Source organism: Lepidochelys olivacea (assembly GCF_965140295.1).
Source record: "Lepidochelys olivacea isolate rLepOli2 genome assembly, chromosome: 19".
Taxonomy (NCBI): domain Eukaryota; kingdom Metazoa; phylum Chordata; order Testudines; family Cheloniidae; genus Lepidochelys; species Lepidochelys olivacea.
The window spans coordinates 10,009,417-10,031,130 of record NC_140429.1 but is presented as its reverse complement, the minus strand read 5'-3'; the positions used below and the strand labels follow the sequence as shown (position 1 = coordinate 10,031,130).

The following is a 21,714-nucleotide window of genomic DNA, read 5'->3' as shown; positions in this document are numbered from 1 at the left end:
CAACCGTTTAAGCTTTTACCTACATAATTTCCTTTTTATAAAACTTGCTTGGTTTAGGGTTGGATCCATCTTCTGGCATTGTGGATCTGAACTAATGTTGTCTAACAATTAGACTGCAAGCTTCTTGGAGCCAGGGCAGTTCAAGTCTGTACAGTATCGGGCATGCCAACAGCACTCTGGTAAGCATGACTCTGCTTTGGGCTCATGCTCATTTATACTGTATGGGGTTTGTCATCTGCAGCCTGTGGGTTCCTTATAAGGAGGATCTGAAAGGTTGGACTATTAGTTCAGATTTCATTGCTTCTCCTGAAGAGAGTCACGCTACCTTTCCCCAAGACTATTACTGAGTGCGAAGCAGGTCTGGACTTAGAAGTCAATAGACGTAACTCCTCCCATCCCCAGCGTAGTTGCAGGCGCTGCCAAGGTGCTCACAGAGCAGGAGTGAGGAACAATGCTTGCACAGACTTGTGACGGCAAGACTTTACGGAGTCCCACCTTCAAGAACACAAGAGTCATCATAATATGGTTCTTTTCAGAACGTAGGGCTCAATGCCAAGGACAGTGGTGTTACAATTACACTCACACTCATACAGTTAATCATTCCAACTGCATCTATCTGTGTCCCACTGAAAGAGACTGACCCACACCAGAGAGTGTCGAGACTGGTCCCAATAAGGCTGTCAAGCGTACTCTCAGAATGCACATTGCCCTACAACATCCACAATGCCGCTGTTGTACATAGCGGCAGTTCTTAGCATAATGCTTTCATACAAGGATCACAAGAAACTTTGCAAGCAGTAACACCCCCCCCCACACACGAATTATCCCCATTTTACAGATGGGGAACTAAGGCACAGTGACTTGCCCAAGACCACGTGGCAAGTCAGTGCCAGAGCTGAGACTAGAACCCAGCAGTTCTGACTCCCAGCCTTGTCCACTAGCTTTTACCGTGCTTCATGTCTGACAGCGAAGAGGTAGCACGTGCAACATCACACCACCACCACAGTCCCTTATGGGAGTGGGAGGAAAACTACCTACTGGTAGCATAAGATTTAGAGAGAATCCAGCGAGGTCCCTAGCTGGTTCTTTTAGATGGACATCAACGGGTTCCTAGAGCGCGAACCTTCACTCACTGCACAACAAAAAGTACATTTTGGCTAACATGTGGGGACAGAGGGAGTGGAGGGCTGCACTACATGTGGGTGCTGAGTAATGCTCGTTATCTGCTGATCTCACTGATGAAGGCTATTTTTAGGTGAGATGGCAGAATTAGGCTATGTCTACAATACCACTTTTGTTGCTATAACTTCTGTCACAAGGGATGCAAAAAACTACACCCATGAGCAACGTAAGTTACACCGATAGAAGCACCAGTGTGGACAGTGCTATGTCGGTGGGAGACGCTCTCCTGCTGAGCCACTCCTCGGGGGGTGGTTTAGGTCGGTGGGAGCACTGCCTCGGTACAGCTGTGCTGCTGTAGCTGTCTGGTGTAGCCTTGACCTTAGTTGTAAGAGGGTAGTGAATAAACCCCACAAACAAAAATGATGGGGGGGAGGGATAGCTCAGTGGTTTGAGCATTGGCCTGCTAAACCCAGGGTTGTGAGTTCAATCCTTGAGGGGGCCATTTAGGGATCTGGGGCAAAAATTGGGGATTGGTCCTGCTTTGAGCAGGGAGTTGGACTAGATGACCTCCTGAGGTTCCTTCCAACCCTGATAGTCTATGATTCTATGAACAAGGGGTTTACTCTTACAACTATTCCAAACACGGCCATAGCAGATCAGAAAGCCATGCAACAGAGGCAAAGAGGAATTTTTCTTAACTTAATTTTTCTTTCTGACTGTAAAGGTGGAACCACCAGTTCTACAAATGCAGCAAGCAACTGCTGACAATCTGACCTCAAACTAACCGGTTCAGTGATCTGAAAACATGAAGCAAGATAGCCTTGGAGATTTTTCTGCTGATATCCAGGCCTGCCAGAATTGGTTGAGCTGGTTACAGGGTATTTCAGAGTTAGCCGTTCCATTTCAGAGAAAAGGAGTTTAAGCAGGGACTTCCTTTGCATGTACTTCTGCTTGAAAACATCAGTTGTTCTACTTTTTTACAAGACAAATAAGGGGTTATTATTCCAAACAGATATTTCACAAATTATGTTACTGAAGCCCTGGATAGGGATGGGAAGGCTTTTGTTAGCCATGTGTAGTAGTTTATTGTCAGTGTAACTGACACGGAGGCCATGGCAAATTTAGAAAGGCTCAAAGAATAGTCACTCAGTGGCTCAAACAAGACACTAGCCTTCAGGACTCCTGGGCTCCCTTCCCAGCTGCCACCAACTTGCTGTGAGCACTTGGGCAAGACACTTAATTTTACTCTGCCTCAGAGTTCCCCACTTGTAAAGTGGTAGCCACCTCTTAGCCTCATGAAGGGGAAGGAGATTTAATGACGAGGTGCTTGCACAGCCTGTAGAGAAAATGTTAGCTAGCCTCTCTCAGACTGGAACAGAAGTCCCACCGCATCACTTTCTATAGAGCTGAGTCTCAAGCAGGATCAGCTGGGCTGTCTTCCCACGTAAGATCACCGTATTAAAAGGAATCCCAGATTTTTAAAGACTACTTGAGGTAGCAAGTGCTGCTGTGTACCTCAGGAGAAGAGCTCAGCAAAGTGCTTGAAGATCAAAGAGGCAAGTCCCACAATGAGCCTCAGCGAGACAGTGGGAATCCAGCCAGGGGAGGCAGCACGTCTGGCAGGGAAGGAAGGGCCAGCTGTATTCTCAATGCAGAGAGGTGCACATCATCACTGATCTTGAGATGCCTGGTCCTGTGTCAGCATCAGGCTCTACATGCTACTTTTATACCACTAAGATGACACCCCTAAAATCAGACTGGCAAGTTGAAGATCAGAGACCCAAAATAGTCAGGAATAGGTCAATATACTAATGTGAATAATCTAAGCACTATACCCAGATGTACAGACACTCTTTTCTCAGCCTATGTATTATATAATTTAACATTAGCGTTATTAAAAGCCAGGGCACAAGTCTGGAGAAGAGAACTGGCTTACAAGAATTGGTTCTTTTGGCATCAACCCCTAGACAGGCAAGACAATTGCTATTCCATTCAAACTTCTTTAAATGGCACAAAATTAAATCTAAGGAAGTGGGAAACTAACTTGCTGGAACACAATCAAAATCAACCTCCAGGGCCAACAGAAAGGAAAGAAAAATCCATGGAGCTGCAGGCTAAAATGCGGTGTCAGACTGAAGACTCCTTCCAGGATACACATCAGATACCAAGGGTGACTCCTGATTAGGAGAGAATGTGTTGAATGAACTCTGATGAACAATCCATTCATCATGACTTGTGATAGGTGTTGCATATTCCACAGGGCCTTTCTCCACAGCCATAATATTAGCATATTGGAAAACTACATTTTAAATACTCATCTACCCATACTGAAGGGCTTATGCCTTCAGGGTCCCAATCAGACAGCCATTATTCCCCACTCCTCAGCATGACCATCCTTGTGCAGCAGGTAGAGAAACAAGGCAGAAGCACTAGTGCAGGTTAGGGTTAGATTAACAGCAAGTTGCAAGATGTTCCTGTAGGCTAAGAGGCAGACCTTCAGTTTGAATCTCATTTCTCCTACTAGATGCTAGTTCATCTCAGGGAAAACACATCCCTGAAATCAAATTCTTCAACACTATACAGCTCACATTTAGACTAGAAAGCGCATTAGGCCTCCAGAGCAGAAGGATGAGCCCATGGTTAGGGTGCTAGCCTAAGAGGAGGTAAAATTCCCTCCTCTGTCCCTGACTTCCTGTGTGACCTTGGGCAAATCCTAGCCTGTCTGTGCCTCAGTTCCCCATTTGTACAATGGGGACAATAGCACCTACCTTAGCCCCGCCTTGCAGGGGTAGGAAAGGGGATGTAGAAATCACTAGTATGTTGCAAGGATAAATAAACTAAAAACTGTGAAGCACCCAGGTACTATGGTAACAGAGGCCATATACCCAAGAGATAAAGACTAGGTGTAGGGGGAAATACTTTGCACCTGCAACCCCTTTTTTTGGAGAACCTCAAGACAGTTGCACTGACAGTCAAGTCTCACAATATGCTGTGGATTTCTATTAACCTTTCCAGAGATGGGGAAATGGAAGCAGAAAGGTAAAGAGACTTGCCTAAGGTCACAGGGCAAGTCAGTATCAGAGCCACCAACCAATCCCAGGAGTCCAGACTGCTAGTCCTCTGCTCTAACCAGTGAGCCCACTTCCAGTGCATTTTGCAGCACCTCCATTGGGAGGAGAGTGATTGAGGAGATTCAAGATGCTGGTTTGGTGAAATTGTCTATGCAAATCTAGGGGAAAGTGAGAAGGCAAGGATGGGGCATGACACAGACATTCAACCCTTCCCCTCCCTCCCTCCTTCTACCTGCAGTTAGCAACAGAGCAGCTGATTTTAAACCATCCCCTCTCCACGCCCCATAAAATGAAGGATTACTCAGTTGGCTCTGGACGAAAGGTCAGACATAGCAGTGTAATGTACAGCTTCGATGAATGTTTCCGAGACTTGAAGATGCTACATTTGTTTTTGTTTTTTTACCTTTGATGGATGTCTCCCACCTTCTTCTGGTGCAACCTGCCCATTCTGCAAAATGCAAAGAAGAATCCACTGTTAGCAAAACGCCAGGCACTATGAAAATGCCATTTTGGAGAGGGGCAGTCAAGTTTCCTGAATAGACTTTTTATACTAGGCTAGAAGGTGATGAAACCTCCAGAAGTTGTTTGGGCCAGATTTATAAGACACAGCACAATTGATTTATAAGACACACATCAGATATACAAGGCAAGTGGAGATGGTCAAAAACCCCTGACATTTCAACTGAAAGAGACCTGGTATAATCAGCACCATTTTGGAACTCAGCCAGGTGCGCCAAGGGAGTGTGATTTATGCACGCTTGCTGTTCTGTGAACATTGGCTGGCGGGGGCGTAGGTTAAAGGAGAGGGAGAGCTGCGTCAGCTTCACACTCTTGTATTAGCAGGAAAAGCTACACGCTGAGATGGATGTGTATGTTACACTTTGCATTGAATGAATCCCAGATCGGAAGTTACAATTTTACTACCAATACCCATTTTAAGATGGGCTTATACTTGATATCATTTACATCACTGCTGACAGTGCCCCAGGACCTTCTGCATCAACTGCTTGGCTTGAGGTTGCATTTGGCCCTTTGTATTCAATAAATACTATCTTGCTAGCCAAACTTCTATTGCTGGAATAGGCAGTGAAGTCCTGAAAGCAGTGTCAAATTCAGCAAGATGGCAGCCCAGAAGGAGCAAGCAGACTTGGAGGTAAAGATAGGTGGGAGATATTTGCTTAGATATAGATATCTGATATTTAGCAGAGTTGCAAGAACACTCCGTAAAAATCCTTCCCCTGTAAAACCAATTTACCTGTGTTTATTAATAAACTTAGCTGAGAAGTGAGGTGAAAGAATTTGAGAAATCTACTTGCCTCATCTCTGTTTATGCTCTTTATTTTTTTTTGCATCTCAACTTGAGCAACGAAAGACAATAAAATTAAAACAATGAGGAGTCCGGTGGCACTTTAAAGACTAACAGATTAATTTGGGCATAAGCTTTCATGGGTAAAAACCCACTTCACCCGCATGTTCTAAGCGCTGTAATGTCGGAGTTATAAACATTGTAGAGTGGGAGGGGCTTAGATCAACTTTTGTTAGGATTAAGTGTTTTTGTTTTTCCGAGACTGGTGTCAAGCTTTCATAACACTTTTAACAAGAAATGATGTTTTGGCCCTGTTTAATCCATGCCCTTTTAAAACAAGGCAGAGAAAACTTGCATTTATTGACCCCGGTATGACAGCTTTTGGAGTGTGACACTAACAAAGTCTCACTTTAACATTACAGGGATTCAGTTTCTACCATAGCTTACTGGTGCTCCACATTTGTCTTGAAGAATACACACACAATTAAATATATTTCTGAACTTCATGCGTACCACCTGGTGGCTAACTCATGATAAAGAGTTTAGCATAGGGAGGAGTTGGCAGACTCAGCTCTTCACATACAAGTTTATTCTTCAAAGATAAGCACAGTGGAAAACAGCTGGTAGTCTCCAAGGTTTTTTTTAAGATGAAAATTTTTATTCATATCCTTAACAGAACAACAAAAGTTTATGATCTTGGTCTCTCCTTCTTGCCTTTGTACAAAGCTAAGAGGGAAACACTGGCTACTTTGACAACCTTGAAAACTCCAGGAATATCACCAACAGGGGATCCCCCTTTCTCTGAGAGCTATGCCCCGAGCAATACATTGCATGTGTGAATTTAGAGCTACTACAATTCACAGCATGGCCACATCAGTTACAGAAGAGAGCGAACCCCTGCCTGCTAGACTGACATTAGCCCCGCAATATTTACACCTATAGGGCACAATTCTGATCTCACACCAGTGTAGTTCCAGTTGCTTCCAGTTTACCCTAGAGAGAGATCAGTCTCAACCTGTAGTACAACCAGTTGCTTCTCTAAAGTGTGGACTTAAGCGCATGCTTAAAGCTATTGACTTCAATGGGGAAAATCAAGCATGTACCTAAGAGCTTCCGGGAATAGGGATTACTCAGTTTGGGTTTGTGGAAGTGACCTTGGCACCCTTGCCACATTCCTTGGCCTGAGCAGCTCAGGTAAGCAACATAAGAGAACACAAGAGCTGCCATACTGGGTCAGACCATACTCCATCTTGCCCACTATCCTGCGTGGGACAGTGGCCAGTTCCAGGATTTCAGGGAGTACACAGAACAGGGCAATTACAGAGTGATCCACCCATCTTCCGCTCTTGGTTTCTGGCAGTCAGAGGCTTAGGGTTGCCCTGAGCATGGGGTTGTGTCCCCAGCCATTGATGGGCCTATCCACCATGAACTTATCTAATTCTTTTTTGAACCCAGTTATACTTTTGGCCATCACAACACCCCATGGTAATGAGTTCCACGGGTTAGTTGTGCATTGTGTGAAAAAGTACTACGAGTTTGCATTAAACCTGCTGCCTGCTAATTTCATCAGGTGACCCCTGGTTTTTGTATTGTGTGAAATACACCTCAGTCTGGCCCATGCAGTCCAGTCTGATAAAACTGGTTCCCCTAGGCCAGTGGTTCTTAACCTTTACTGCGTGCACCCGAGGTTAAGAACCACTGCCCTAGGCTGAAGCCAGCTCATTTGTCCTAGACTGCTTCCTTCTGAATAGACAACCATCCAGATTAACGACTCCCGACTGCTTTAGACACAAGGATTTCTCTTGGCACCTCCTGGAATCCCAGTTCAAGATGGAGGTAAAACACAACATGACGGCCCAGCGCCATTTACAGTCAAAATGGCATTCACAAATGGAGTTTGTCGTTTGATACAGATTCATGCGGACATATACTCATCAGTCACATCCACCAGTTATCCATGCAGCACCCAAAAAAGCATGGTTAGAGGTGGTTTAAGGACTTAGGGCCAGATTCCCAAAGGTATCAGAGCTGCTTGTTCTAACTCAGCCACTTAGAAAGGACCAAACCACGTTGTGTTTCCTCTCATACACTTGCGCAATTTAAAGAATCAGAAGTATTTGCAACCATAAGCGGCCAGAGGAAAATAATGGTACCACTACAGAACCCAACCAGCAGAAGTGTTTCCAAGAGATCACAGACGTATTGTTTAGGAGAAGCTGTCAGTGGCTTTAGCCTACAAAGAATATTTAAGAAATGAAGTAAGATCCTTTCCTTGCATAGAGGAGGGTGCCTCCTTGCTCTCACTAGTGTGGAAGGGCTGGAAGCATGCTCATGTTTATTGGCTCAGCTGTTTCTGATAGACAATTCATACATCACTGCTCATTAAAAATGCAGCTTTGTAAGGGTCGTTTATGTATTTAAAAAATAAGTCTGACAAGAGGTGGAATGCCCATTTTAAGTTGAGGAAGTTCACATTTAAATTAGCAGCCACTCAGAGGCTACTAGAGACATATGCCAGGAGAGTGAACCGAGCTTCACGTGGGCCAAACTCTGCTTTCATTTGCACCCAGGCAATCCACAGAAACTGAAAACAGACTTTGGCCAATCTGAAACTCAGACGCCCTTAAATAGCCTCAGGAGGAGACACAAGGAGGTGAGGGGCAGTGGTTCTCAACCAGGGGTATGTGTACCCCTGGGGGTACGCAGAGGTCTTCCAGGGGGTACATCAACTCATCTAGATACTTGCCTACTTTTACAACAGGCTACATAAAAAGCAATAGCCAAGTCAGTACAAACTAAAATTTCATACAGAATGACTTGTTTATACTGCTCTATACACTGAAATGTAAGTACAAGATTTATATTCCAATTAAATTTGATAATTATATGGTAAAAGTGAGAAAGTCAGCAATTTTTCAGTAACAGTGTGCTGTGACTCTTGTATTTTTATGTCTGATTGCATAAGCAGGTAGTTAGGGGAGGTGAAACTTGGGGTACGCAAGACAAGTCAGACTCCCGAAAGGGGTACAGTAGCCTGGAAAGGTTGAGGGCCACTGACACAGGGCACACACACTGCCCCCCCAGGTACTGGTATACCAAGTTGTCCACAAGCACACCTAAGTGGAACACACATCCACAACCACTTGGAGAAGAACATCTCTTTCTAGACCGCATAGAAGGAGGAAAGCAAGAGACTGTGGGTAAGGCACGTGACACCTGGGTCTGCTACAGCTTTCCTTGGGCTTTGAGATCTTTGGACGGAAGGGACTATTGAAGCACAAGATTTCAAAGCACCGAGTGAGCTGTAACTGTAACCAAAAGGGATCATCGTCTATCCCAGCAGCGTCTCCCCCTTTCACCCTATTGCCTCTTCCCGCTTCCTAAGCATTTGGCACGTACCCTTAAGTGCCACATTTCACGGACTTCCTCCCGTGAAGGAGCACGTGTTCTGCTGAAAGCTCTTTGTGAGGGACTGTAATCCTGCCTGGGAGCGGTAGGGATGCTTGGAAAAATCAAAACAAAGCACGCATTCCAGGGGGTGCTTTGCCCACATATACGTGCTTCCACCGGGAACCAAATCCATCCAACCAATGAGTCACTTTTCAAACTGCTGTACAACTTAGCATTGCTGGAAGAAGCCTGCACACTTTGAGCCAAGACTCTTCCCCCCCCCTCCCCCCAAAGAAAAAACCCTTTACCGCCTCACCTGGTGGTTTCCGTTTAGATCTCTGTGACCCATCTGGAGTTATGTACATATCTCTGTCCTGACACGTAAAGCAGTCACCTCCCCAGGTAACATGCTGCGTTTAATGCTTTATAAATACACCTGAGCAAATCTGTGGGTTTTTCAGCTTCATCTTTTTGTCTTGTAAGAAGCCTTTCAAGGCTCCATCTTACATTCTTGTACGTACACAGCTAACCAGCTATATGTGGCACAACCAAAGAATCTATGGCAGCAAACTGTTCTCTTGTTTCCAAACATAAGGCTACATGAGTGCCCCACCCCTACGGTGACTCAGAAGAGAGCAATGCTGATGAGAGTGCCATAGGTACTGACCAGGCAATGCCGGCTCCAAGCATGCCATTGTATGAGACTTGGCTGTAGAACCTGGAGCGTTGTATATTAACAAGGGGCTGACACTGACTGGCCAGGAAGAGCAGTTCAAGCTACAGAAACTGCAGCTCACAGGCATCTCTGTTGGGAGTCAGCAGTCTGTCCACTCAACTTTTCCAGCAAGCTTTGCTCTGTCTCTTTGCTCAGAGCTTTGCTCTGCCTTTTAGCTGTCACTTGCTCCAGAAATATCTGAGTGCATCACTTTCAGAAACAAGCTTTGCAACCTTTCATACACAGACTTTAACACCATAGGGATGTGTGTCCAATACAATCATCTATTAAGAAGGCAAATGTATATGGTTACATAACTCTCACCTAAGGCTGCACTTGGAGATGTTTATCTTAGGACATCTTGCTTTTTAAATACCTTTAATTCTACATAATCCTTATCACAGCCAGAAAGCAATTGCCAGAACTGAACACGGTAGCCATGGCTGCTCTGAATCAGAGAAGCAGGAAGAACTCCTCCCCCTTGGGTCATAAGAGAATGAGCTTCATTTTTACATTGCTACTAGGACACTCAAGACATATTTTCTAACGAGAGTGTTCAGCAAAAGTCGAGCCTTGGACTACTGATAGATCTGCTATTTAGATACCCTGGTGCTATTTCTAAAGCTTTAAATTGCAACTAGTCACTATTCAGATGGCCATAAAATATAACTAGACTAGGCAGAACTGGAAGTTTTAAAAATAATTTCAATGGATAATATTGATTCTTTTAAAGCATTTTTTCAGTTATTGATTTAAATTTTTACAGTTGCATAAAATTATGGGGTGGGGGAAGTCAGATGATAATTTGATGACAGTAGATGTTGAGATTCAAAAAGTTAGAGCTTTATAAGCAATAAAGCATAAATTGTCAATATCACATGTCAAAATATACCAAGTAAATATCCTTAAACTAAGTTTTCTAGAAGAATTTCTTATTTTGCCTAGCTGTAAATATAGATTACTATACTATTGATGGAAATATTTTTTCATCCGTTTATGTTTGTATGGTGAAATTAATGTTTATCGACATTTACCTATAAAAATCTAATCCTTCCATGCCTAAACATAACTAGAACATTGCATATCCAGAAAGAAGCTTCCCCACTCACTTCTATGAATGGTGAAACATTAAGTGCTGATGTACAAAATCCCAACATACTCTCTCTCTAATGAGAATCAAACCCTTCGTTCAAAAGTCTTTGGTACTTTGATATGCAAACTGTTTTGTTGCTAATTTTCTTTTAAATGGAACTTGAGCGTCTTTGCTGATTGTGGTTCCAGGAAGGAAAACGCCACAAAATAAAAAAACACCCCACACAACACTGCATAGCCCAGATGACAGACTGATGAATTGGCTGTGTGATGCTGGAGAAACGTATTAACATAGAATTGAGATCACATAGCTTCCTTCTTTATCTGATCACTGCTGTATGTAACGTTCAACTAAGATATTCACAAGAGACAAGTTAGCCATAGAGAACTTTTGCTAGTAGAAAGAGGATGACATATTTATAATGGGCAAAATAATTCCAGTTTGAAGTGACTGTCAGTTAGGTTGCTGTATATTTGCCTAATGAAACAAGAGTTTAGAGAAAAGCATTGCCTAGAAATTGCTTGTCATTACTATGACAATTAAGTCACTCAGATTCATTTTCTACTGCTTGCACTTTACTTCACCCACATTTGCTCATTATGTAAGCAACATTCTGATCAATGCAGAGAGCAGAAGAGGGACTGAAATATTTGTGAGGCTGAGTATTAGGTGCCCAGGACTCAAGTGCATCCCTTCTTGCCTCCTGCAGTGCATTGGTCTCACACACACTCCCATGCATGCCCCACCTTCTTCACTTGAGATTGCTGCGACAAACAGAGCCAACTATGACCAGTCTCAAAAAAAAAAAAAAAAAAAAAAAAGAAAGATTACTAATGCTGATGGAGCATGAAAAAAACCAATAGGTTGGATTCCTCCATGCACACTGCGATAACCCCTCTGATCCATGACTCAGAAAGCAAAGGTTTATGGAAGCCCATTTAAGAGCTTTGTGGCAAGGATCCCAGAGTAATTTACGTAACTGACGTTCCAGAATCGTCTCGCTATGTTACCCTTCACAGGAAGGGCCAGCAGACTCTCACCACCCTTTAATAACCTTCGAAGCCATGAGGTGCTAATAACCTGCTGGTCTCACTGATTTTCTTTGGGGTTGTGGATGCTCAGCACCCCAAAGAGGGGAGGGAAAGGAAGGGGTGCGTGGCGGGGGAAGGTGACAGGAAAAAAGCCAGGCCTTTGAGACTTAAATCAGGCTGCTAATGAGGCAGTAGGTGAGAACACATTAGTTCATGATGACAGGTTTCAGAGGAGCAGCCGTGTTAGTCTGTATCCGCAAAAAGAACAGGAGGACTTGTGGCACCTTAGAGACTAACAAATTTATTTGAGCATAAGCTTTCGTGAGCTACAGCCCACTTCATTGGATGCATCTGATGAAGTGAGCTGTAGCTCATGAAAGCTTATGCTCAAATAAATTTGTTAGCCTCCAAGGTGCCACAAGTCCTCCTTTCCTATTAGTTCATTCATTTACTCATTCTCCTGATGTTAGAAACAAACTTCAGAGACAGGACTGATTTCCGAACATACTGGACACCTGAACTCCACCACAAACAAAAAAACCCCAAGACATCCGTTTCAGGTCAGCACGATATCTCTAGTAACGTTGACACCATCAGCAGACGGGCATGCAGCACACAAAAGCGCAGTTGGCCATAGGATTAGGCAGTAAATCCCAGTCCTGCCACCAGCATTTCATGTCATTGACACTGGCATTAATTTTTCCTCCTGTTAGAGTTTCCTTTTGGGTAATCAGGTGTTATGAGGTCTTCCGATTCAAAAAAAAAAAAAGCAAACTTAAAGCACCGTGGTATCTTACTACAGCACTGTCATCTTCCAGATCTCAGTTACCCCACCGCAAGAGTCAGCCCTGAAAGCACGGCATGATACCAGGCCTCTTGATCAAATCACTGTGGAACAAGTAACGCCCTCCTCTCCCACCCCGTACACACACATGCGCCTTGATGACTCAAAACTTTACAACAGATGCTGTTAGTCCACTTCAAGATGAATCCTCTGCCTATCCATACACCCCAGATGTTCTAAGCCCACAGCAGATGGAGACCCTTAACACTGCTGCTAACCAGCATGGTGAAGTATTAACCCAAAGCTTTGCAGGGCTTGGCTGGCAAAGAGAAGGGGCAACTGTGACCAATGACATTCTCTCAACAGAACATTTGTTGTTATTGTCATTGCTCAGAGGTTTCAAGTCAAGTTTCTTTCTTTATCATGAAAGACCTATCAAGAGGCTAAGTGTTAGGGACTGGTCCGCTTTAGCAGGAGAACCTCAGCTTGTGCACCCGTGTGAGGTGGTGGGTAGGTAGAATAGTACACAAAGGGAAAGCCTCAGGGCCCGAGAAAAACACAAGCTGTAGAATAAAGGTACTGGGTCTAGTTACCATTAGTAGGAGCTCAGTTACATAGCACATGGCCATAGGTGATTCTTTAGTATTCAGTTTAAATGCTCCCCAAACTTGCACCCCAAAATTTGTAGCACAAGCCTGCAACAAGGCACGTTCATGGCACATGCAGAATCCCGGCCATCTAAACAAAGATTGAGTTACGGGGGGCGGGGGTGATTTATGCAGGAAGGAAAGAAAAGTGTGTAGGCGAGAAAGAAGTCTTTATACTTGATAGAACACCTGGGCATTTTAAACGTAAGCCCTTCCTAGCAAACTGGATTAGGGAAGTGTCAGTGTGCACACTTTGAAGGGGAAGCAGCGTAGTGCTCTTATGGGGACGTTTTGACTTGGGACTTTGAAGCTGGAAACTGCGTTTTCATCCACGTTTGAAAAGACCCTAGCGTACTTGCGGCACTACTGCAATCTAAACAACAAGAGATTCGGAGAGAAGGTGAGAGTTCCGGACTTCATTCTGCACTTCAGAGCATTTGTTGGGTTTAATTAGGCCCTTAAATGTTGGATAGACTACAAGCTGGATAAAAAAAAATTAAGGGAAGGAGAGTATCTAGGGTCACATATAGCTTAAGGAGTGGTTAATACACTGATCTGACAGATCATTACAATGCACTCCGTCTAGCAAGCATACTGGTGGATGGTTTTCCTACAAATCCTCAGGAAATTTGATTAGTTGTGCGTGTGTAACGTATGTATTACAAATAGGAGAGATACAGGCACAAGACACTTTTTGAAGAAGTTAATTCCTCTGCAATATTAAGAAAGTAATACAGGCAAAACACTTCTAAAATGTGGTTTAAAAGACAACAGTTGTACAATTTGTTGTTTTTATTTGAAACTTGTAGAACTCCCCCCCCCCAAGGACTTGGTACAAAAGATTGCTTGAGGACTGACGCTATTCAGCACTAAGTTTTAGCCCCGGACTGGTTTGTACAGCCCAGCAGTAAACCCACAAGGGGTCACCCCTAAGGGGCTCAGCAGCCTAAATATTGCAGCGTGATAGGCCAAATCAATGCAGTGGATTATGGATGGCAGCCTCAGGGCAGCACACAAAACTCACAGGATTACTGTGAATCTGCTTCTTTGCTTAAACAACATAACTAACTGCTGGCTGTTGGAACCCCTGCAACCTGCTTGCAGATATGTTGATTGGATCAGGTGAGAAGTCCCTGCCTTCCCCACCTCCCCAAAAATGAATTTCTCAATTCCTTTAGCGCAGGGTGAGGGCAGAGAGGTGATCCAGAGCAGCAATCTTGGGTGTAGAATCCCTAATTGCATTCATCTGATCATTTATGGGATTTTTATGCCTTTAATTAGTAGGCAAGCCTAAAGCGAGGCTTAGCTGCCATACTCCTCATCTGGGTGAGGTGGAGACCTGGGCACTTTCTTTGTTCAAAGGGAAACTTTGTGTGTGTCTCTGATTGGGGGGACACGGACCCGGACACACACTTACTTTCTCCTCAGCGCTGACCTCGGGGCTTTCAATGGGAGAGCGAAACATCCCTCTCCCAAAATCTCTGGGATCTCGCCCAGCCTGGCCCTCCTGCCCTGGCTCAGCCCCAGACCCGCCGTGGGGCGGGCAGGCTCCCTTCAGCCCCTTCCCCGCAGTGCGGGCAGGGGTCCCGCTCCCCTCTCTGCCCCGCGGGGGCTCGCATGGCTTCCCCAGACCCCACCAACAACTAGGGTGGGTTGGGGCTACCTCCACCCCAGCCGGGCCCCCAACACCCTAGGGCAAGCGGTCCGGGGAGGGTTGCATGCCCCTCCCCACAAAGGCCCCCCCAAAATCCCGCGCCCGCATGCCCTGCCCTGCGCGCCCTCCTCACCTCCGTGTCCAGCTGCACCAGCTCCATGTTGGGCCATGGATCTCCCAGCTGGGCGAGCGGCATCCTGGCGGCTTCTGGCCCCGGGAGCGGGGCTGGCTCCTTCCCCCGGCTGCAGGTGGGTCAGGCGGGACAGCGGCGGGGCTCCAGCCCGAGCTCCGCCGCCCTCCGCTCCCGAGCCAGCTCCGGAGCGCCGCTCGCTGCCCCCATTGGGCACCGGCCTCTAGCGCCGGCCCCCTCCGCCCCATTGGCTGAGTCTCTCCGCGGGGCGGGCGGGAGGTTCCGCCCGGGCCCGCGGCGCTGCCTTCCCGCGGGGGCTCGGGGCGCAGTCCCCGCCTGCTCCGAGAGGGACCCGGGCACGGAAAGAGGCCAACCCCCTGCCCAAGGGGGGCGCACTCAGTCCGCACCCCTCACGGATCCCCTCCTAGTGCTGGGGCAGGGCTGCACCCCAGAGCCTCCTCTTTAGGGGGTACAAATTCTCGCTCCTTTCCAGGAGCTCCCCGAATCCCACCTCTATACCCCTGCTTCGGGGGCAACCAAAGTCTCATTCTTTCAAGGGGGCACCTCAAAATCTGCCCCCCGTGGAAATGGTCACCCCTTCCCAGGTGCTAAAAGAGGCTGGTGTCAGTGCAAAGCAGTTCAGTTCAGTAAGTCTCATGCTGCTGCATCAGGAGTGGCTAAAAAATATCCAGTTCCTGAGCAAAAGATAGAACCTGACCCACCTCCTCTCTCCAATTCTCCAGCGGCAGTCCTTGACCCAGACAATGCAGGCATAGAGCTCTAGAGGGGCCAGAAGATGAAGCCAGAGCAAGTCTACACTTGAGATCTGTTGTGCTTTCCTCTCTCTCAACCATCCCCCTTCAGCCTCTCTGCCGCGCAGGGGCTTGCATGGCTTCCCCAGACCCCAGCAACAACTAGGATGGGGGGTACCTCCACCACAGCCGGACCCCCAACACCCTAGGGCAAGGGGTTCGGGGAGGGTTGCATGCCCCTCCCCACAAAAGCCCCCCCCAAATTCCCCGCCTGCATTCCATGCCCTGCGCCCCCTCCTCACCTCCGTGTCCAGCTGCACCAGCTCCATGTTGGGCCATGGATCTCCCAGCTGGGCGAGCGGCATCCTGGTGGCTTCTGGCCTCGGGAGCGGGGCTGGCTGGCTGGCTCCTTCCCCTGGCTGCAGGTGGGTCAGGCAGGACAGCGCTGGGGCTCCGATGAAGTGAGCTGTAGCTCACGAAAACTTATGCTCAAATACATTTGTTAGTCTCTAAGGTGCCACAAGTCCTCCTTTTCTTCAGCCTCTGTGACTCCTGATGTACCACAGTCTCCAGCATAGCCTGTTTCTAGCTGCATCTTCCCAGCTTGCGGGGTTGATGCTGAAAGTTTTCAAGTCCCTCCTGTGAACATCCCGGAACCTGAGCCTAGGTTGGCCCCGTGGCCTTGAAGCGTCCATACAGTACACCCTTTGGAATGTGGCCTTTGTCCACCTGGTGTGCAGATGAGAGTCTAATAGAGACATCTGAGTGTTTGAGAATAGCAACGCGACTTGGTAACTTTGTTTTCTCAAGTACTTTGGTGTCGTCAAGAACATTGGATTCCCACTTGCTTTTTAGAAGACAGTGATGACAGTGAGTATGAAAGGTATTTAGCCTTCTCTCATGCTTGCTGTAGATGGTCCAGGTCTCACCACAGTACAGCAGTGTGCTCCAAATGTAAGTCTGATAGAGCCGTATCTTGGTGTTTAGTGATGGCTGAACGTGGTTGCTGCCTTCCTGATACAAGAATTAAGCTTTTCATCTAGAAATAAGTTATCCGATACCTACCAGGAGAGCCAAACCAGTGGTGGTCAGGCTGGGAAATGTAAAGAGCAAATGTCTAGTGTGGACAAAGGCTATGTGGTTTACCCAAGACCACGCGGTGAGTGAGTGTCAGTTAGGATTTGCATGTAGGAACTTGTGGCTCCCATTACCAAAGTCGGTCCACTAGACTAAGCTGCTCTGTTTACCAAATTACAAAAGAGACTGAATAGTCCCTTTTTCATTTCCCCTTGACTTGCTTAATCAGAGGCTCCTCAAGGGGAAAACCGGGGAGAATGTTTTCCTATCTGAATTATTTTTAAATTATATCTGTTTTTAACCAAGGCTGGGCTAAGCAATTTTCTGATGTGGAGCCTGAGAACGAGTGATAATTGGAGATGAAGTCAGAGTGATTAAGTACTGGAACTTACCAAGGGATTTGGTAGATTCTCCATCACCTAAAGTCTTTACATCAAGACTGGATGTTTTAAAAACAAAAACATCCTTGATCACAAGATAAGGGCTTGATACAAGAATTCCTGGTTAAAAATCTATGGTCCGTGTTATACAGGTATCATCACTCTAGATGATCATAATGGTGTCTTCTGGCCTTAAGATCTATGACTTTACAGACTTAGATGTGGGAGGAAAAGGAGAAATCAAGGTCAAGGAATAAAGTTATTGAGAGTGGAGGTAAACAAAGGTCTAAATCAAGGAAGAAAATGGAGGATATATGAATATGCTTTCCCAGAAAATCACTTCTGTTGTCTTTCAAGCATTAAGCAAAAGGAAGTGGAGAGGAAGCCTCAAGATTTCTTGGCCAAAATAGGGAGAGGGAGGACAGATTGAATCAACCTGTCAGAAGATATTTACAGTTAAAGACATAAAACAGACCAGTATCTCAACATATGGTAACATGTCTTTAAAGGCAAAGCTCAGTGGTTGTGCATAGGCATTTACATGCATTGTTTGAATAGTAACACTGGTCAGTGACAGGATCTTCCCTAATATATATATGAAAATAACTGAACACATACAGAAGGTACCATATTCACAGGCTTACATCAAAGAGCCACTCATGGTTTTGGATGATTTTAAGTACTGTTTGTACTTAAATATGTACAACTGTTATGTGTACATATTTCTACTGGTAAGGGAGATTTTCAAAGGCACAAAAGGCAGCTAGATGCCCACTCTCACTGCCCAATTGAAGTGAGGTGCCCAACTGCCATGTGTGCCGTGGAAAATCTCCCCCCTAAGCTTTAAGCTGAGTTGTATGCTGCCTTCATTGTATATATAACCCTGGAAAATACCCCCACAAGAAGGGCCCCCATGAAGCTGACCTTTGGCAATTCCACCATGGTGGCACTGGTCTTGATTCCGCCACACTTTAGGAATCATCCAGCCCTGGTGTCTAACTGAAGTGATATATTTAAGCCATTACTGGCAGAGAGGGCATTTCCCACCAGTTGGCATGCAGAATTCCTATTGACTTCAAAGAGGAGATTTGCCTGGAAGTCTTGCAAGAGCAGGTCTTTAATAATCGTGTGGAGCAACTGAGGATATAACTTTGACCCAGCTGGCCATTAACTGCTGTGAATTTTCTGACCCAGAAATCATTATTGCTATTGTAAAGAGTGAAAATATGTTAAAAATAAAGTAGTTTCCTTTTGGTGTGTTAAAAAGTTGGCATGCACATGGCCCTGGATAGGGTGCTCTGTTTACAGCACTGGTATTTTTCTAGCACTTAACAGTAGTACAGTAATCAGTAAGAATGCAAGACAATTTTCAAAATTATTGTGGGAGGTTAATGGCCACTATCTAGAGGGATTCTATTTGAAACGCAGGGCAAAGTGTGTTGGAATTCAACTAGAGAGATAGGGAGAGAATCCACTGCTGACTCTATCCCCTGATGGCTCTACTGAGATGCTGAAATTTGCTTGTATTTCACAGAAGAAAGATTTGCACGTTGACCGCATGCTTGACAAAAGACAGGAAATATTGAGCTTTATAGAAACGATTTATTTAATTGGAAGGGAACAGAAAGATCCACGCCCAGGGATGCCGAAGAGTCTAGACAAAGTATCAAATCACACATGCCACAGTTTCACAGTAAAACTGTAAATTCAAGATTTTTTTTTTAACTGAAAAAAACACTTCACAAGTATTAGCACGATAGTGCTTGTGCTCTGTTTATTGTTTCATTTATACAAAGACTTCAAAGAACTTCTCAAAGGTGGCTACACAGTATCCCCAAATTAGATTAGATAACTCTCATAGCAATTCAGTGGCTGAGCTAGCCATAGAATGCAAGAATCCTGAATCCAAGTCTGCTGCTGTAACCAATAGGCCACACTGCCTCCCTTCTGAAGTTTGATTTCTGCACTAGACAACCCTGAAAGATACAGGTGACTGGTAACAGAATATGGAGCCTCATTATTAGGTTGCCAGGTAAGCTCAGGGCAATGGTGACTGAAAGTGTTTTCTTGATAGGTGAAATGAGATAGTGGTCTCAGCCCAATTTGTATTTCCCAGCTAAAAGGCTACCATACCAGGTGGCTCCAGTGTTGGCATCCAAGAGCGCACAATGGCTAAATGAAGCTAAACAACCTTCTTCCTTTCCAAATGTTCTCTTCAGGTAAGTGCAGAGGTCTTTGGGGCATCATTATGGCTTTGATGGAGACACAGAGGTCTCCAAAGCTCTTAAATGGCCCCTTTCACAGAATTAAATTCACTGAAAAACTCAAAATACTGCATTGCTGTTTGTTTTCTCCAGTTTCAAAATCCAAATCCTCTTCGTTTACAGCAGGAGACATTTTAGCATCTGAAGCTGGCTGACTTTTGGTTTATAAATGTGTTCCCATCCAGAGTGATTGTGATGTATGTGAAAGGAACAGCCATTGAAACAACAAACAACCAGCTTTCCCAGGCTTGGCCACAGGTACAGTTCTCCCTTTTGCATTAAAAGCTGTTTGATTTGCTGGCCCCTTTGTGTTCCCTGTATAAGAATGCACAGACCATAGCTACTCAGCATAGCTGCCTAGGAATAGTGATCCCCTGAGTCATCTTATCTGTCCGCTTCTCCTTTCTGGAGCCAAGATGCACAAGGAACATCTTTTTAACAGGTTTCAGAGTAACAGCCGTGTTAGGAGAGTGATCACTTTAGATAAGCTATTACCAGCAGGAGAGTGGGGTGAGAGGAGGTATTGTTTCATGGTCTCTGTGTATATAATGTCTTCTGCAGTTTCCACAGTATGCATCCGATGAAGTGAGCTGTAGCTCACGAAAGCTTATGCTCAAATAAATTGGTTAGTCTCTAAGGTGCCACAAGTATTCCTTATCTTTTTAACAGTGTGTTGTACTAGATGATTGTATTGTAAGTTTGGAGGTGTACGGATAATGTCTCTCTCTTTATTCTCCTGTATATTTCTATATTTTCTGAGACTCAAAATTGTATCCCTGTCTTCCTATATAATGTTTATCAGGCAGCCTTAGATCATTTTACAAGCATCAGAACAAATCCCACCAGCCTTTACTCACACAAATAAATGTAATGGGATTCCAAGCACAAATTTGCAGGATGAGTCCCATTATCAAGGCTGTTATTTACTGAGCAAGATCAGTGTGGTCTGCACTCTACATGCATTCAGACATTGTTAATTAAGCCTTACAACAACCCTGTGCAGTAGGTATGTATGTATTTTTTTTTTAAATGCACTAATCTGAAATGATCTTCTAATACATTGCTGTTATTCCTGTTGTGCAGATGGGGAAACTGAGGACCATGTCACGGAGCAAAGCAGTGGCAGAGCCAGGATTAAAACTCAGGAGTCCCGTCATCCTCTCATAACAGCAGAACATAAGACCGGCCATACTGGGTCAGACCAAAGGTCCATCTAGCCCAGTATCCTGTCTTCTGACAGTGGCCAATGCCAGGTGCTTCAGAGGGAATGAATAGAACAGGTCATCATCAAGTGATCCATCCCCTGTTGCCTGGCCCATTCCCAGCTTCTGGCAAACAGAAGCTAGGGATACCACGCTGCCCATCCTGGCTAATAGCCACTGATGGACCTAGCCTTCATGAATTTATCTAGTTCTTTTTCTAACCCTGTTATCGTCTTGTCTTCCATAACATCCTCTGTCAAAGAGTTCCACAGGTTGACTGTGCGTTGTGTGAAGAAATACTTCCTTTTGTTTGTTTTAAACTGCTGCCTATTCATTTCATTTGGTGACCCCTAATTCTTGTGTTATGAGGAGTAAATAACATTTCCTTATTTACTTTCTCCACACCACTCATGATTTTATAGACCTCTATCATATCCCCCCCCTTAGTCGTCTCTTTTCCAAGCTGAAAACTCCCAGTCTCCCCTCCTCTTACCACCATAATGGGACAACATCGTTTTGATCACAGAGACGTTTTCCCTTTGTGTAGTGCAAGTGTCACTTTTTAGACATAAAACAGAAGCTCTGTAAATGAGAAACTTTGGCTGGCGTGTTTAATGACCGATTACTTTTTCCTTTTCTGGCGGATTTCTTTCCGTTGTTGTACTCATCACCATGTGTGATTACAGCTGCCTGAAATGCCACTGCTTTCTGAGGCAGGTCCAGGCAGCAGCCGGAATGCGGAAAATACATCACTGCAGATTATGGTACAGTGAGTTCCTTAGGGAACACAATCAGTTCTCTAACTCTTGTAGTGAGGGCCTATTAACAGGACAAATACCTGCATCTTCTGCAAACACAAACATGAGCCTCACAGTCCCTCCTGACATTGCTCATGTGGCCAGTTCTTGCAAGAATTAAGCCGTCTCATCTACTCAAACCAAGTTGAAAAGGAGTACTTGTGGCACCTTAGAGACTAACCAATTTATTTGAGCATAAGCTTTCGTGAAGCTCACGAAAGCTTATGCTCAAATAAATTGGTTAGTCGCTAAGGTGCCACAAGTCCTCCTTTTCTTTTTGCGAATACAGACTAACATGG

The 21,714-nt window shown here is 45.1% G+C and overlaps 1 protein-coding gene and 1 long non-coding RNA gene across 3 annotated transcripts in view; one reads left to right on the top strand and one right to left on the bottom strand.

Annotated features, from left to right (window-relative positions):
* The window catches only part of RPS6KA1 (ribosomal protein S6 kinase A1), a 65,647-nt gene extending 50,500 nt beyond the window's left edge, over positions 1–15,147 (bottom strand). Inside the window, exons 1-2 of one of the 2 annotated variants that reach the window (XM_084609751.1) lie at positions 14,947–15,147; positions 4,597–4,641 (exon numbers count right to left, since the gene is read on the bottom strand). In XM_084609751.1, the coding sequence (XP_084465877.1) occupies positions 4,597–4,641; positions 14,947–15,009 (108 nt within the window). In that variant the 5' untranslated portion in view covers positions 15,010–15,147. The remainder of the gene's footprint in view (positions 1–4,596; positions 4,642–14,946) is intronic. The other variant, XM_084609752.1, reaches the window with a different exon arrangement.
* Positions 14,210–21,138, top strand: LOC311510229. Its single transcript, XR_014709050.1, has 3 exons — positions 14,210–14,281; positions 19,540–19,674; positions 20,500–21,138. It is a non-coding gene; the product is annotated as an uncharacterized lncRNA (long non-coding RNA).
* Positions 21,139–21,714: the final 576 nt, after the last annotated feature.